The sequence below is a fragment of the Musa acuminata genome, chromosome BXJ2-4 (assembly GCF_036884655.1).
Source record: "Musa acuminata AAA Group cultivar baxijiao chromosome BXJ2-4, Cavendish_Baxijiao_AAA, whole genome shotgun sequence".
Classification (NCBI taxonomy): Eukaryota; Viridiplantae; Streptophyta; class Magnoliopsida; order Zingiberales; family Musaceae; genus Musa; species Musa acuminata.
In genome coordinates this window covers 23,724,779-23,740,000 of record NC_088341.1, presented here as the reverse complement: position 1 = coordinate 23,740,000, position 15,222 = coordinate 23,724,779, and the positions used below count along the sequence as shown (strand labels likewise).

The window sequence follows — 15,222 nt, the reverse complement described above, 5'->3', positions numbered from 1 at the left end:
TTCGTCCGCCTCCTCGAGGGTTATACTCCATGCATCGAGCTGGTTATTGGCCTTCGCCTACTCTTTGCTCATACTTCTGAAGTACTTGAAGTGTTTGCACTTCTTACGTTGAGTTAGCTACTGTGATTCACCTTCTCAATGCCATCGAATTTCTGGAATGCAGGAAGTTTTCACCCCAACTTGGAGTAAGCCTCTAATAGTTTTGATCGCCTCTGGGATTGTACCTTCTTCTTCATCAACCTTGTCGCCTACTCTACTGAGTAGCAAAGGTATAGCATCGCGTACTACCTGCTTCGTTCCTTGGTCGTGCACTCTTGCACGACCCGAAGTCCTTCATTTTCGGCTATTTTGATGAGAAGCTCATTGACACCGGTCTTACGAAGTTCCTTGGTCTCTGCCCTTCAGCCTTGTCTTGATATTTGGAGTTTGCCTCCGCATGCTCCACCTTCTCGACCCCTTTCATGATCAAACACTCTCCCTCCATGAGAGCAAGGGATCGATGACTTCACGGAAGTCCTGCCTCTGCGGTACCATTGCGTTGTCATGCCAATGGCCCTACTATCCGTCGCCTCACATCTGCATCCCTTTCTTCACGATCGGTAGATCTGCATCTGTGGCACTGTGACACTTCTCCGAGTCCACCTCTATTATAACCGATGCTTGGTTTTGGGTAGCTAAGTCCCTCTGGACTCGTCATCGCTTCCTTGTCCCTTTCGATCCCCTGCTTCAACACCTCTGTGTTCTCCAAGCAGTTTCCCTTGGTCGATGGAATGACAGACTGCAACTCCCATACATGGTCTTTACCATCATGTTGCAGGGTTCACATCGATTCTGTTTTCCTTAGCTTCCTTGGTAGTAATGTTCGCTTCCTCGACATTGTCCTCTGACTTGTCGGGCTCCCTTAAGTGAATATGGGCTCTGGAGTAGTCCAACTCTCTAGCTGCTTCGATTATACCTTTGCATGATCAAGTCCCTCCCATGGGACTCACTGGTACTTGCATTCGAACTTTTTCCTCGGTGGAACATAGCCCCCATATACTGATAACCAAGGCTTTCATCCGATGCAAAACTCGATGTACGCACGGAAGACCCGCCTTTGCGGTACCATGACCTTCACTCCTTGAATCCATAGCCCTTCTTGCCGTCGTGTTGTTCACCGAAGTGGAGCTCCCAATAGCTCCCGATCATACCTTTGTATGAGATAATCCCTCACGAGACTACAATCTGTGTATCGCATTACCACGAACTATTCCACCACGATCCGCTGCACCATGTTGCCTCTCGGTGACATCTCCATTCCATTCTGATCATTGTGGGATGAACTCGGATTGCGATCCCTCCATGTGTAGCCTCTGCCAACATATCATAGGGCCTCTTCCACCTTTGATTGTGTTCGCTCATTTGGCAATCGACCTTCATCCACCCGCTCTTGGGTCATACCTAAATGAAGCACCGCTCTAGGACAATCCGTCGCTTAGTAGCTCCCGAAGTCCACCGACTTCGCTGAAATTGGTGCACTATTGTTTGGATCCTAGGCCTCTGCTCCCCTACCAGCACAATCTCCGCTGCGCACCGCTTCCTTCATGGCAACTTGAATGACAATACTGTGACATATTCTTCATGAGTACTCGCCTCCGCGTTCTCTTGCCCCATGCCAAGGCTTTCTGAACCCAACTACGCCTCTGCAAGTTGAGTCGCCTTAGTTCTTCCATCAAATGCTTCTCTGAGGTAAGGTGTATGTGCCTCGACGCTCCCTTCGTCTTTGGCACCATGCAGGATGAGCCCGCTCTATCAGAATGAGGGACCCATGGAACAACATGATCCTGCTCTTGCCTCTGCAAGAGTTCATGTCCTTGACCTCTGTCCAAGGGAAGCTCTGTGCCTCCGCTCCATGTTCCATCTTCTATGTCGGCTCCCTTCATGCGGCTTGGGTACTTCGCCAAGTTATACCCAAGTTGCTCCGCTCCTCGTTTTGCATTGAGTTGATGGTGGCCCTCGCGCCTACCATTCCACGGGTCAGCTCTCCCTTGAGTCTGATCTCCATATCGACTCCAAGTGTGCTTTCATTTGTGTTGCTTTGGGTCGCTCCCCCACTTGATCTCGCAATGCATCCACCAATGCATTCTCTTAAGCGAGATCATGCGACGACTCCTCGTCGCTCACTCGGTCCATTGAGCTTCGTGGAGTTGTTGTTTTTGAAGTACTCCTCAATATGTGCGGTCCGTTGCACGTGATTCTCCCTCTAGAGAGCTGGGATTTATCCCTCTTAGGTATCTATCCCGTTGGAGCAACATCTCTCTTCGTTTCCTTCCCTCTGAAAACTTCGGAGACCACCATCCCCTTGGACTACTCCGACTTGCTGAACAAACTGTGCATTGTTCTGCCTCCTGCAAATGCACTTGCTAGATTGCGACTCCACGTCAATACAGCCCCCGCTGCACCACTGAAGGTCTAGCAACATGCTAAACTCGCTGCACACTTCAGCCTCCTACGAAGGTATCCTTCTCATGCCGAAGAGAAAGTTTCAATGCTCCATGGCGTCGAGTTTCGGTCGGCTTGGGATGGCCGCGAACATTCCATCGTCCGCATACAAGCCTTTGCATGAGTACCGAATTCTTCGAGTTAGCAATTCCCCTCATCTCTGTGAGCTTTGCATAACTCTTTCGGTCGCTGTGCAACCCATTCCACCTTGCATGGTCTTATCCTTTACCAAGCGCCTCGTGTACCTTGAGCACCATCAAGTATAGTTGTCAACGTCGAGCTGTAGCTCGAACTCAGCCATCCCAACCTTTGTGCGCTACGTATTCTTCCAAGCTTGCTTGTTCTCGTGGTGCCTCTTGCGCGAAGGGTTGGCCATTCCTCTGAATGCCAATCTCAGATGCCTGCTCCTCCGAGCGACTCCTTTTCCCTACATCTCCATGCGATGTTGCTCTCCCTTGACGATCCAGATCCATTGTTGCCCTCCCTCGTCGGAAGCCGCATATGAGATGTTGCCTTCTCGTCTGAGGCATCGAGGCCTTGACCTTGTTGGCGACTTCTCCTCTGCGCGGGGAGAAGAAGCCTCGGCGACGTTGTCGAGGCTTTGCGAAGAGAAGAAAACAGGTTTCTTCTCCCCACGCGGGGAGAAGAAACGAGGCGACGTCACCTCGATGACGTTGCCCTTTTTTTTTTTTTTTAACTTTATATATATATGTATATTTATTTATATACACCGAGCGGTACGCTAGAGTGTACCACTCGGTATACTCGTATCGTATCGTACTGAATTGAGCTCGATACTCCGGTATGGTACGAAATTGTTAATCTTGCTAAGGACAACCTTGGACCAGTAGAACAAGAGGCAAACCGGCTTGATCCCTTCTTTATTCCTCCCCATCATTCTTTTTTGGTACTCCGCCTCTATTGTCCCCGCCTCTCTTCTTCAATATTCTCTCTTTTCTCCTTTCTTCCTCCCACTGTTATCTTATTTCATTTTTTTCTGATCCATTCCAAATCTGACAATGGCTATGATCCTGACATACCAGAAATTAAGATTGTGTTTCCAAAATGGAATTATCCCAATAAGTTCCAGTAGATTCTGGATGATTTCAAACTGATTTGATTTCATCTGAGAAATCAGAATTGTTGTTGAGGAGTTTATCCTGATTCAAATTTGTTGATGAATCATGATTGGTCGATTTTGAAGACTGCAGCACTCGAAAGCTTGTGATCTCATATTGCTAATAAGAGCCTAGTGTATACACTATTAGCCTCTTAGATACTTTTGACAAAGTAGAAACAGATATGCAAATATATATGAGAAGGCTACAGTATATTAATGGTACTATGAGGCATACCGATCAGCATGATGTATACCATATTTACCAATCTGACCAAGGACTGGTGTCAAATCATATGGTCCAGTATAGGTCAATGTTTTTTTCAGTATTTTCTTCTATTGATAGCGGAGGTACTGACGTCTAGTAGATTTTCAAAATCAGTATTAGACCAAGATTTAATTTCTTAAGATTGATGACACAAAAGTATTGTGAAAGGAGTGATGTGGTCCAATACCAGTCGTGTTCTTTTTTTATTATTTCAATGGATGACACCACACAGTCTAAGTTGATGTACTGCTCACTCACTCAGTATATGCTGGTACCATAATAGTCAGGTAAATTATCAAAATTGGTTTCATACCAGGATTTAAATCCTTAACATGACACAATATCATTGTGAAGGACTATATTGCAATCACAACAACAATGACAACAACAACAATGATGCAAGCTGTAATGTCCCAACCATCAAATTATTGTATGGCTTCCTACAGTTTAGTGTGCTAATAAAGTAAGAAGGTAAAGGTTTGGGTATGGCCTGGATGGTAATCATGGTGATTGGTTTAGGAAAAGATTGTTGGTGTAGCCATGTAGGATTGCCTCTTCAAGAGAAGGGTCATGTGTAACTTTTCCTACCACTGAATTCGATAGAAAGTGTCATTTATGATTAAACTATTAATTCTTGAGCCGCATGTTCTTGCACATATTAAACTTGGTATCAGTACTTTTTTCTTGCTTTTGTTGGTAATGTAATAATTGTTGTTGATAAATTGACCAATGCAGTACTCAAAATTTGTAAAACCTGCTTTTGATGACTTCATACTCCCAACAAAGAAGTATGCTGATATCATCATTCCCCGTGGTGGAGATAATCATGTGGCAATTGACTTAATTGTGGAACATATCCGTACAAAACTTGGTCAGCATAATCTCTGTAAAATATATCCAAACCTTTCTGTCATCCAGTCGACATTCCAGGTAATCAGATATGTTTGCAACAATATTATTATTTTTCTTGAGAATTTTGTCATTAAGTTGAAACTGGACTAGTCAGCTTTTAACTTTCCAGTTTTAGATATTTATAGCTACTTATGAACAGCTATCCTGCAAATCTTTTGCAGATTCGTGGCATGCATACGCTCATACGTGATGCCAAAACAACTACACATGATTTCATATTTTATTCTGATCGGTTGATTCGTTTGGTCAGTAAGATTTTTGTCTGGTTGTAGAGATTATTTTTTGATGATATCTTATTTTGAATACATATTCTTGTGATAGGTTGTTGAACATGGTCTAGGTCATCTTCCATTTAAGGAAAAGCAGGTGATGACACCAACAGGTAATAGTTTTCTTCCCTTGTCCTGTGATTGGTGCTAATTTAGAATCTTAATCTTCTTGAAATGCTATGTGGAATATTGTGCTATACTATTTTGTACATATGTAATCATGAATCCAATTCAAACTATGTGGATCATCTTTCTGCAATTTTAGAATATAAGACTACTGGAAAATTGGTCTAACTGAGCATGCTATATTGAGAGTTCTCTTATTCTCTGCAGTCATCTATTGTATCCTAGATTTACTGACATTTTGATAGTTGGCTTGTTTACTAGATCATTTGATCATTTTATTCAAGGCCTACTAGAACATAATCAAATGAGTATTATTTGATAGAGCTTACAAAATATACCTTGATGTTGTTGTTTTCAAGAAACTACTTCTATGATACCTATGAAAACGTCAATGTGAAATCTTATGTAGCATAATATGTAGTATATTATACCATAATTATCATCCTAGTAACTATGAATTTATGATATCTAAAATATTGGTTTGATGATTGTGGTGTACATGTCAACTTACCAAGGGATAGGATTCCGTAACCTTATCTGGCAAATTTTGAAAATATTAACTAGTTCAACTGCTAAAGATCTTGACTGTTGATAGGAAGGTACTGGATCAAATCTCATCTTCAGTCTTTACCCTTTGCAAAAAAAGAAAAAAAGAATTTTATATGGGGAGAGAGAAAGAGAGTAAGAAATGAACAATAATGGTCAGAATAATCTCTTATTTTTCTCTAGGAATACAAGTTTGAGGTCTCATGCCCTTTATCACAAAGAGGCTTTATAAGTCTCAGGATGTGATCTTCCAAAGAGTCAGCAGTGCTATTTAAATTTTTTAAAAATATATAGATTATTATGTTTTTAACCAAGAAATCTTTCTTCTGGTGGCACTACCAATCCTCATTTGCCATCACATTGAGCTGGTTGACACCGTTGTTGTGATGCCGGAATAGAGAAAGTAAAGAAAGGAAATGAATGAAAACATAACAAAAATTATATAGACAATTGATGTTTTACCTTAGTAGAATGTGAATACAAAATGTAGTTATACAACAAATCCATTAAGTAAAATATTGATTTTAAAAAATAATAAAATATTGATTTCTTCAATTACTTATACTAACAGGATTGAGAAAGTTGACTTGCAATTTTTGGTCAAAATTAAGGAATGCTGGACATCAAGGGTTTAGATCTTGGTGCAATACTAGTTTTGATAACTGATTGTACTGGTATTTTGTATATATCATCTCCATACTATCCGGTATCATTGGAAAACAAATCTCGGTCAGTGTTGACCTATGTGGTTGGCGCTGGTCCTCGATGGACTACTAAATACCGGTTGCTGCATGCTAGTCCAACTGGTATTTGTTTCTTTGATGAACATTTGGCATTACACTCCATAAAAGATACATATATTTGTGATTTAGTTGACCTAAACCAAATCACAAACTTATTTAAAGTTATCTATATTTTAGGCATAATTTCACTTTATGGCATGGAGATTTGATGTATGTATATTTATCTTACTCAAGTGTCAGAACATGAATGCTCAAAATTTAACACTTCATTTATCTAATTGTTTATATATTCTCCCAGTGCATCATCACATGGGTTCTCTCATATTCAATTAGGCTTGTTACACAACCAAAGATTTAATATCTGCTAATACTGGTTTCAATAATCTATCAAATCAGCATGATGCATGTTCATAGAGTGGTATATTGAGACATACCATCCAGTACCATTCAATAAAATAATAAAATTTAAATGAAATGACATCATACCATTATTGAGTTCAGTGATTTAAAAAGCTCTAAGCGCCAAAAGGCACCAAGGTCCAAAAACGCCCGAGGCGCTAGGCGCTCGCCCGAGCAAAGTGAGACGCTAAAATATAAAAATATATAATATAATTATTTAATTTTTTAAATAAAAATATGCTATTAAATTAGTCTAATAAATACAAATACTATTACTAGTATACAGTTAACAGTATACTGTTAACTGTATATTGTATATTGTTAACAGTATACTATCGAAGAGTGTAAGGGAAGAGTCGGAAGACCGAGGGTGTTGACTAAGAAGAGCGGGAGCGACAACTGCGAGCAACGACAGTGGCAGCGACAGTGACAGCAGCGAGCAGCAGCAGCGACAGCGGGAGTGACAAGCGGCAACAGTGGCACCGGCAGCAACGAGCAGCGGGAGCGGGAGCGGCGAGCGGAGACAGTGGCAATGGTAGCAGCGAGCGGGAGCGAAAGCAGCTAGCAGAGACAGTGACAATAATAGCAGCGGGAGCGGGAGCGGTGAGCGGCAACGGTAGCAGCGAGCATCGACAGCAGCAGCGGCGGCAGTAGCGTGAACGGCGAGCAGGGTTAGGGTTGGGGAAGTCACGCTGATATCGGTGCTTTAGTTGGTTCGATTGAACCAACTAAAGCACCGGAGACCGAACCAGACCTCAAACGCTGGTTCGGTCGTCTGGTTTAACCTAGGTGCTCGCTCGAAACGCCCGGCGCCTGGGCTCGGGCGAGCGCCCAGGCGGCGCCTCTTTGAAGCGTGCCGCTTGGAAATGAAGCGAGGTGCTTGGGCCTCGCCTCGCCTCGTCCGAGCGCCTTTTTAAATCACTGATTGAGTTATATGTTGCAATATTGGTACTTAGTCGGACTGATGGTTGTATATATTGGTTTGAATGGTATGTAAAATCTCAGTACAAGGATGCTTTTTCTTAAAAGCCAACTTTATTAAGATTTGAGTCTTAATGGACCAATCACTTACAATTAAGATTAATTATACTATCTAGAAAAGTATTTCTTACACAATGAATTTGATGACAAAAGTTCAATCTGGGGTTGGTACAAATTCAAGCAACTAAACTATGTAACTGTTTATCCAACTTAAATTAGAACAACTCGGATAACATAGTTTGATTGAATAGTTAACAAAATATATCTATGTACTTATATGTTTTATTTTTTTAGAACAAACAAAAAGTAGACAAATAAAAAATAGCATTCTTATCAGGAATATTTTTAACTCTATAAATATCAAGAGGCATGATACTATACCTCACATGCATGAGCCTTGCACTGGACTCATGCATGTGATTGGCTAAGAAAAGTTCCAATTGGGTAACTAAGCCCCAGAATCTTTCATGCAATATAAGGTGTGAGGCTGTTTCACCTGAAACTACCCAAATTTTCATTAAAAAATAGATAATATGTGGCTAAAACACGTTCTTCAATCTTGCACCTAGTTTTTACCAAATTCTGTGTCATAATACCATAGTTTAGACTTGTCTGAAGACTCTGAACTGTTCACTTCAAACTTCAACTTCTCATTGAACAAAATATTTTGTATAGACTTAGTTTTGCACAAAGGTTGTGTTGTCTAGTATTATATTTCTAGGTAATATATGGTTGGACAGACTATAAAAATATAACTACAAGCCATGAAGTCCCAACTATTCAGGGCCAGTTACATGGATTGTTTCACACCATTAAGGGCAATGTAACCATTCAAATTAATAGCCCTCAGTTTCTTCTCATTATTTCAGATAGAGTTTTATTAGGTCATCCGATATCTCTCCTCGTGCAATAATCCTGATTTATTCATTAAGCTGGTGCATAGTTTATTTTTCAACATGTCCATATCTCCTCAACTGGTTTTTCCTTATTTCATCCTTGATGAGAACTATCTGTAATTGTTTATCATTTTAAATACTTCTTAATGCAACTTGATAGTAACTTCATCCATGTCATCACCTTTATCTCAGAGGTATTAAGTTTTCTGTATATATTTTCACATCCAGTAATCTAATCTGTGAGTGACACAATACACCTAATGCCCTTGTCAATATAATATTTGCATTTTAATTCAAGGGACACATAGCAATCACACAGTACTCCTAATGCCCCTTTTACATCACAAATATCTAGCTTTCCATAAAAGATATCTTCAGCAATGTCCACTTCATGTTTATAAAATAAATCTTGTCTAGAATTTTGTACTAGTTTCCATTCCCTCGGTTCATTGTTTGAAAGTTCAATTGAAATATGTGCAAATGAGTTTTTTTTTTCAAGGTTTATCTGTTTTTCCTTTAGATATGTAAGAAATTGAGAAACTTGTGACAATAGGCTGACAGAACACCTGAAATTATTGAATGTGTACTGTGAATCTGACCATGTGTTGATCTTGGTTCCTACAAATCTACTTATCCCAGATGAAATCTAGATTCTTTTTTTTTTTGTGTGCATTTATTCTGATAGTTCTGACTCTCTTGAAGTTTTTCATAATGATTATCTTTGCATGTTTTTGACTTTTTATTTGGTACATTTCTGATCAAGTTTGACGCACTACATATATTGGTTGTACTGATCATCAGCTATCCCCACTTCAAGCTTCCATGTACTGTTTGGGTTTACCATCACTATGGTATCTTCTGAATGTATCATTTATAACATTTAACTTTTATGGCTTGTTGATAAATCTCTTTTATTTTCTAGTCAGAAATAAATAATATAATAATATAATAATATTATAATATCTCCGTGCTTTTCTGGATGTTTTTTGTTTCAATTTCTTTCTTGGGACAATTCTGAACTAAGTAAATTACCTCTTGCAGTTTTAGTTATTTGCTTTTCATGAAAATGCTGATGGGGAACTGATGCCTAAGAGAGTTCTCCTTTGAATAGATGTGACTTGTATTTTTATACCATACGGATGGGTAATTTCTTCATAACATCTCATGTTATAAGGTGAGTAATGAACTTGGTGATGCTTTACTTTTCTCAGGATCTGTTTATACTGGAGTAGAATTTTGTAAAAGGTTATGTGGCATTTCCATTATCAGAAGGTATTGCTTCTTTATTTTATTAGTAACATTAAGGTATTGCTTCGCTTGCGCTATTAACAATGTTGGTTTTAAAGACGTTCTTCTTAACTTCTCACTTCTTTAATTGAATCAATGGATCACTGTAGATATGATTATTTCCAGTCACTTAACAAATGAACTTTCTGATTAGTCAATACATAGAATGGCAAAGATGTTAAAACTTACAAAGCTATTGAATTTCTATTTGGCTTGAAAGGAAAAAAAATCATCAATACTCTTTCTTATATGTAAGATCGTAGCTTTATATCTCTCATCCTGATTCATTTTGCTTGTTCCTGTGATCACGAGGGAGACTGCTGTTGATGGTTCTTACACCACTCTTCACCTATTTTGGCAAGCATCATCTTACTATTTATGAATGGAAACGCATATTAGCGCTTCTTTTCTAGAAACTTATCTTTTGGCTATTGATTTGTTTCCCCAACTAATTTCCCTTTGGTTTGGTGCCTATCTCTATCTTTCAATAGCATTTTAAAGTACTCATCATCTACTTGTTGTTGGAACTGAAATGTGAATATTGACTGGTAATGTACACCAGCGGTGAAAGTATGGAAAATGCTCTGCGGGCATGTTGTAAAGGCATCAAGATCGGGAAGATCCTTATTCATAGGGAAGGTGATAATGGTCAGCAGGTTTGCACAGAACTTCTCAATTTTCTACTAAGTATGCTCTGATTAATATTTTAACAGTTTGTCTATTTTTCAGTTAATTTATCACAATCTTCCAAAGGACATTTCTGATAGAAATGTGCTGCTTTTGGATCCCATACTAGGCACAGGTTGGTTCATCTAATATAAAAATGTTAATTTGTTCCATATAAAAATGGAACAAACTTCATGCAGTGCCTAATGCATTGATTGTCAAATTCCTCTTAGCTCGATTTACTTAAATGGGTTTAACTGGGGTTTTTTAATTTATCATGGTTTGTTTGGTTGTGAGAATTTCTAAAAGATGTCTTGATTTTTGTGATATTTTTTCATGGTTGGAATGCACATTTGATATATAGATATCTTTTTCCACAATAGCTATGAATGAAGAATTTCTCTCAGACACATTTTATGTTCACTCCATCTTGTTGTCACTTTTTGCTTCTTGGTCCTTTCATCTTTCACTACCAGTTGACCCATGGTTGTAACAATTTCTTGTCAGAAATTTAAAAGATAGTCTATTTGGAATTATGACCATATTGGTAAGTATTTTCTTTTTAGATAAAAGAATTAATATCATTGACCAGTCACAATAAACTCCATAGATGTTGTAGTAAGACTATCCCATGGGTTTTGTAGAACAAAATGTTCCCTCGTAACATGTATAGCAAAAGTTTTTGGAACTTGGTAATCCAGTCTGTAGCTTTATTGGCTTTATGGAATATGTCTCATTTGAAAATGTACAAATTGCCTAATACAATAATTGCAATCAATGGTACCGTGATGTTCATGGTAGCTTTTGTTCTTCAATTGAGAAACAGAAGTTTGGAATCCAATTTTTATCCAAAAAAGCCTCAATTTCCTGGTTGAGAATCTTTTTTCTCTTTTCACTAATTTTATGCACAATCCTTAAAACCATATCATTCTTTAGGTTGTCCTGTGTAACTTAGCTGTTAGACTAGTCTTTGCAATCATGAGGTTGCACACATTCTGATCACTGTTCTCTAAAGGCCTAGTATAGTATCAACAACTGACTGAGTGTAAGTCTCATTTGATAGCCTTCTCCCATTAGAAGCTATGGGATAGCTAAATTACATGATCAATCACAAGAATTTGAGTTTGGCATTAAACAAGATGAAATATTGGAGTAGCTTGCTTCACTGAATTAAATGAAATGGTATGCTTAGCTTGGTTCAAGAAGTCACTTTTTCCAACCAGTTGGGCAGTCATTCACCCTATCCCTGACTAAATATGATGATATCCCAGATGGGAAAATGAACTCCTGGGTTTGGTACCAAAATGTTGCTTCTAGAAACCTTTTCTTTCTCATCCAGTCCCCCTTTAAAATCTTCTTCTCTTTTGCCTTTTTCTAGGATCAGAGTGAGGTAGAAATAGGACAGACTTGGAGAAGTTAATGTCTTTTTTCCAAACACCAGACATTCTTTTGCAGGAAGAATGGCATCATTAGCATAAAGTAGATGACTGATGTTAATATTATAAGGAAGAAACAACAGCTATTTTAATAGTTTAATCCATGATGTCTAGGTTGCAGTAGAAAACTATTCATACTGAGATAAGATACACCTATAATAATTGACATGTTACTTCCCTCTTTCTCGTGGTTATTTACAAATGATTTTCTGAACCTGAGTTGGATGGTTCTTTTGATACGGATGAAATATCTTGATTGTTGTCAAAACATCCCTGCAGATGTCACCGATATATACCAGGTTGGATCAATGGATTCTCTTGCTGTTGATTCCTTGGACTCTCCAAAGTGATTCTTTATTCCTAGAATTGTAGACATTTTTGAGCTTTTGGATCTCATTGTGTTTGCAAGTGCCCTTTTAGAAATAGCATTTACCACCACAACAGCTTGCAGACAAGCTCCATTTAATTTTCTCCCGAAAGGTCAATAGCTTGCATGTGTCTCTCCAGTTATACTGTTCAAAATCCTAAGAAATCTGTAGTACACACCATTGGAGTTGCACGTAAAAGACTTTCTTCTACTGTTTCCTTTTTCAACAAGACAAAATTATTCATTTGGAAATGTGATAAAATAATTTCCTCCCAAAAGGTGAACTGGTTTGCATGAGTCTTCTTTCTTATGCTCTGCATAATTCTAAGAAATCTGCAGTATGCAAAATTATTAGTTTGGGATTATGATAAAAATAATGTCATCATTAGAACCATCATTATCTTTCAACAAGGCGATGTGTACAGGCACATGCAGGGCTAAGAGGGAACGAGGAGTCACAACCCGTGCCATAGTTTAGGCAATGTGACATCTAAAAGAAAACAAAAGAGCTGAATAACAAATTGCATCGGAGCACTTGGTTTTAACTTTTAAGCAATCTGCATTTTGGTCAGCGGTCGGACCAGTAAAGACAGACCGAACAGTACCAGATTGGGTGAAATTGAAAACCTTGTTGTTGACAGCTCAAAATCAATAAATTGTCATACTGATAAGCATAGACCAGCATAGATCTAAATGTATCATGCCAGAAAGCATTGGCACACGCAATACCAATCTGTAGTGAAGATGCCAGCATATGGCTAGTTCAAATTTTCCCCTGTGCTAACTGGTATAGAGGCACTCTGGCTGGCATGGAATAGAATCATATCTTGCAAGAAAGGTATCGGCAAACGTTCCCATGCCACAAAATCATACTCTTTGCTCAAAGTTTCTCTGTAACTTCCTTGAAAAGTCTTTTTTTGTTTATTGACTTACATATGCAGTGATATAAGGCAATCAAGTTGTTTGACTATATTGCTTCTGCATATTTTGTGCTGACACTTCTATGCTATTCCAGGGAACTCAGCTGTTCAAGCTATCTCTTTGCTCTTACAAAATGGAGTTCAAGAAAGCAATATAATATTTCTCAATCTCATTTCTGTAAGTCCAGTTAATTCCATGCATGAATCACTTGTGTAATTTCTGTTTATTGCTGATTTCATGTGCGGATGCAGAATTTGTTTCCTTGTCTTCTCTAAGACTGTCAAAGTGTCTTCTCTAAGACTGAAGCTTTGACACTAACCAAAAGATCTTTTCCTTTCTCAGATTCTTCTAACTATTAGTTACACGATTACAACATGCTTATTTGATTTCCCTGATGTCATAGGCTCCTCAAGGAGTGCATGTTGTTTGCAAAAGATTCCCAAGAATCAAGATTGTAACATCTGAGATAGAAATCGGTTTAAACGAAGACTTCCGTGTTGTTCCTGGAATGGGAGAGTTTGGAGATAGGTATTTTGGGACAGATGATGATTAGGAGGCAATCTTGTTAACGAAAGTCAAGAAATGGTTCATGATGAACTTAGTAAGTTCTTTCTTCTATGAAGACATAATTATGTACAAGCTGCATTAAATATCATAAACTCTATCCTTATGCATTATAAGTATGAAATTTCAGTCTCCTTTGGCCTGAAAAACCATAGCTAACAATTCTAAGTTCGTCACATCCATCTTGAGCAATGCATGTTTTTCCACCTCGAATATGTGATGTCCAAAATAACCCTGGATGGAGATTGAGACAAGGTTCTTGATAAATCTTAGTTGGCTGATGTGAAAATTTATTGTAAATGTTTAATTCAGATTACTCTCAAATGGCACATTTACCAGTAATTTCAGCTTATTCAGCTCCAAAGTTGAATTTATCAAGGCTGTCGGGTTTCCAATAGGATTATCTCGTGTTGTGTTGCAATACAGGAAGATGATGCATTAAAGTAGCTTACCAAACATATAAATAACTATTAGTCAATAGTAATGTCTTTCTTTAAATTCCTTAACTCAGAAAGTAGAAACAAGTTACAGTTTTCACAAAAACAGCTGCTGTTTAAAGTCAAGGCTCTTGATTAGTTTGCATTATGAAATGTGGCTTCAAAATTTAATGATGTTTTTCTTATAAATAATGATGTGCTTGGCATCTTATGCAGGTATTGGTAATACTTCTCATTGCAAGTGATCACTACAGGGGTGTACTCTGGCAGCAATTTTATTTGCATGCTTCGAGCTTTTCCTACTTGTTGTTACTTTGCAGAATTCAATTTCTCTGTCCAGAACAAAATGTAACGTGGCACCGTAGCATGATTGAGTGTTTATCACTAGTTTATATCAATTTATTTTATATATCATGTTCAACTTCACAGGGTGGTGTACCATCTGAGTTTACAGAAGTTGTTCTTAGTTGACACTAGAGGTTGCCTTTCTCCCCTTGGAAGCACGCTATCAGATGAGGTAACCATGGTAAGAAAACATGAAATCCTTCAATATTTGATATCTCATGCGCATAATCTATGGTATGACTTATGGGTGCTGATAGATTTGAACTTAGAAAACTTGCTATTGGTTTAGATCGAAGTAGTATTTTTGTATTTTTCCTGTTTGAGCATTACCTTTTTTACAATCTTATTTTATTTTGTTTAGAATATGTTGACCAGATGTAAAATAAATTGGTGATGATATAAGAATAACCTTTTTAGATGGATCAATGTGTTAAGGACATGAGACACGAGAAATCAAACCA

The 15,222-nt window shown here is 38.3% G+C and overlaps 1 protein-coding gene across 9 annotated transcripts in view; it reads left to right on the top strand.

Annotated features, from left to right (window-relative positions):
- The window catches only part of LOC135586633 (uridine kinase-like protein 3), a 29,454-nt gene extending 14,562 nt beyond the window's left edge, over window positions 1-14,892 (top strand). For 4 of the 9 annotated variants that reach the window (XM_065104270.1, XM_065104272.1, XM_065104276.1 and 1 more), the window contains 8 exons: window positions 4,602-4,796; window positions 4,940-5,023; window positions 5,100-5,160; window positions 9,950-10,010; window positions 10,588-10,681; window positions 10,755-10,827; window positions 13,510-13,592; window positions 14,633-14,892. In XM_065104270.1, the coding sequence (XP_064960342.1) occupies window positions 4,602-4,796; window positions 4,940-5,023; window positions 5,100-5,160; window positions 9,950-10,010; window positions 10,588-10,681; window positions 10,755-10,827; window positions 13,510-13,592; window positions 14,633-14,887 (906 nt within the window). In that variant the 3' untranslated portion in view covers window positions 14,888-14,892. Of the gene's footprint in view, window positions 1-4,601; window positions 4,797-4,939; window positions 5,024-5,099; window positions 5,161-9,949; window positions 10,011-10,587; window positions 10,682-10,754; window positions 10,828-13,509; window positions 13,593-13,818; window positions 14,017-14,632 lie in introns of those variants that run through there. The other 5 variants (XM_065104271.1, XR_010486049.1, XR_010486048.1 and 2 more) reach the window with 5 other exon arrangements.
- The last annotated feature ends 330 nt before the right edge of the window (window positions 14,893-15,222 follow it).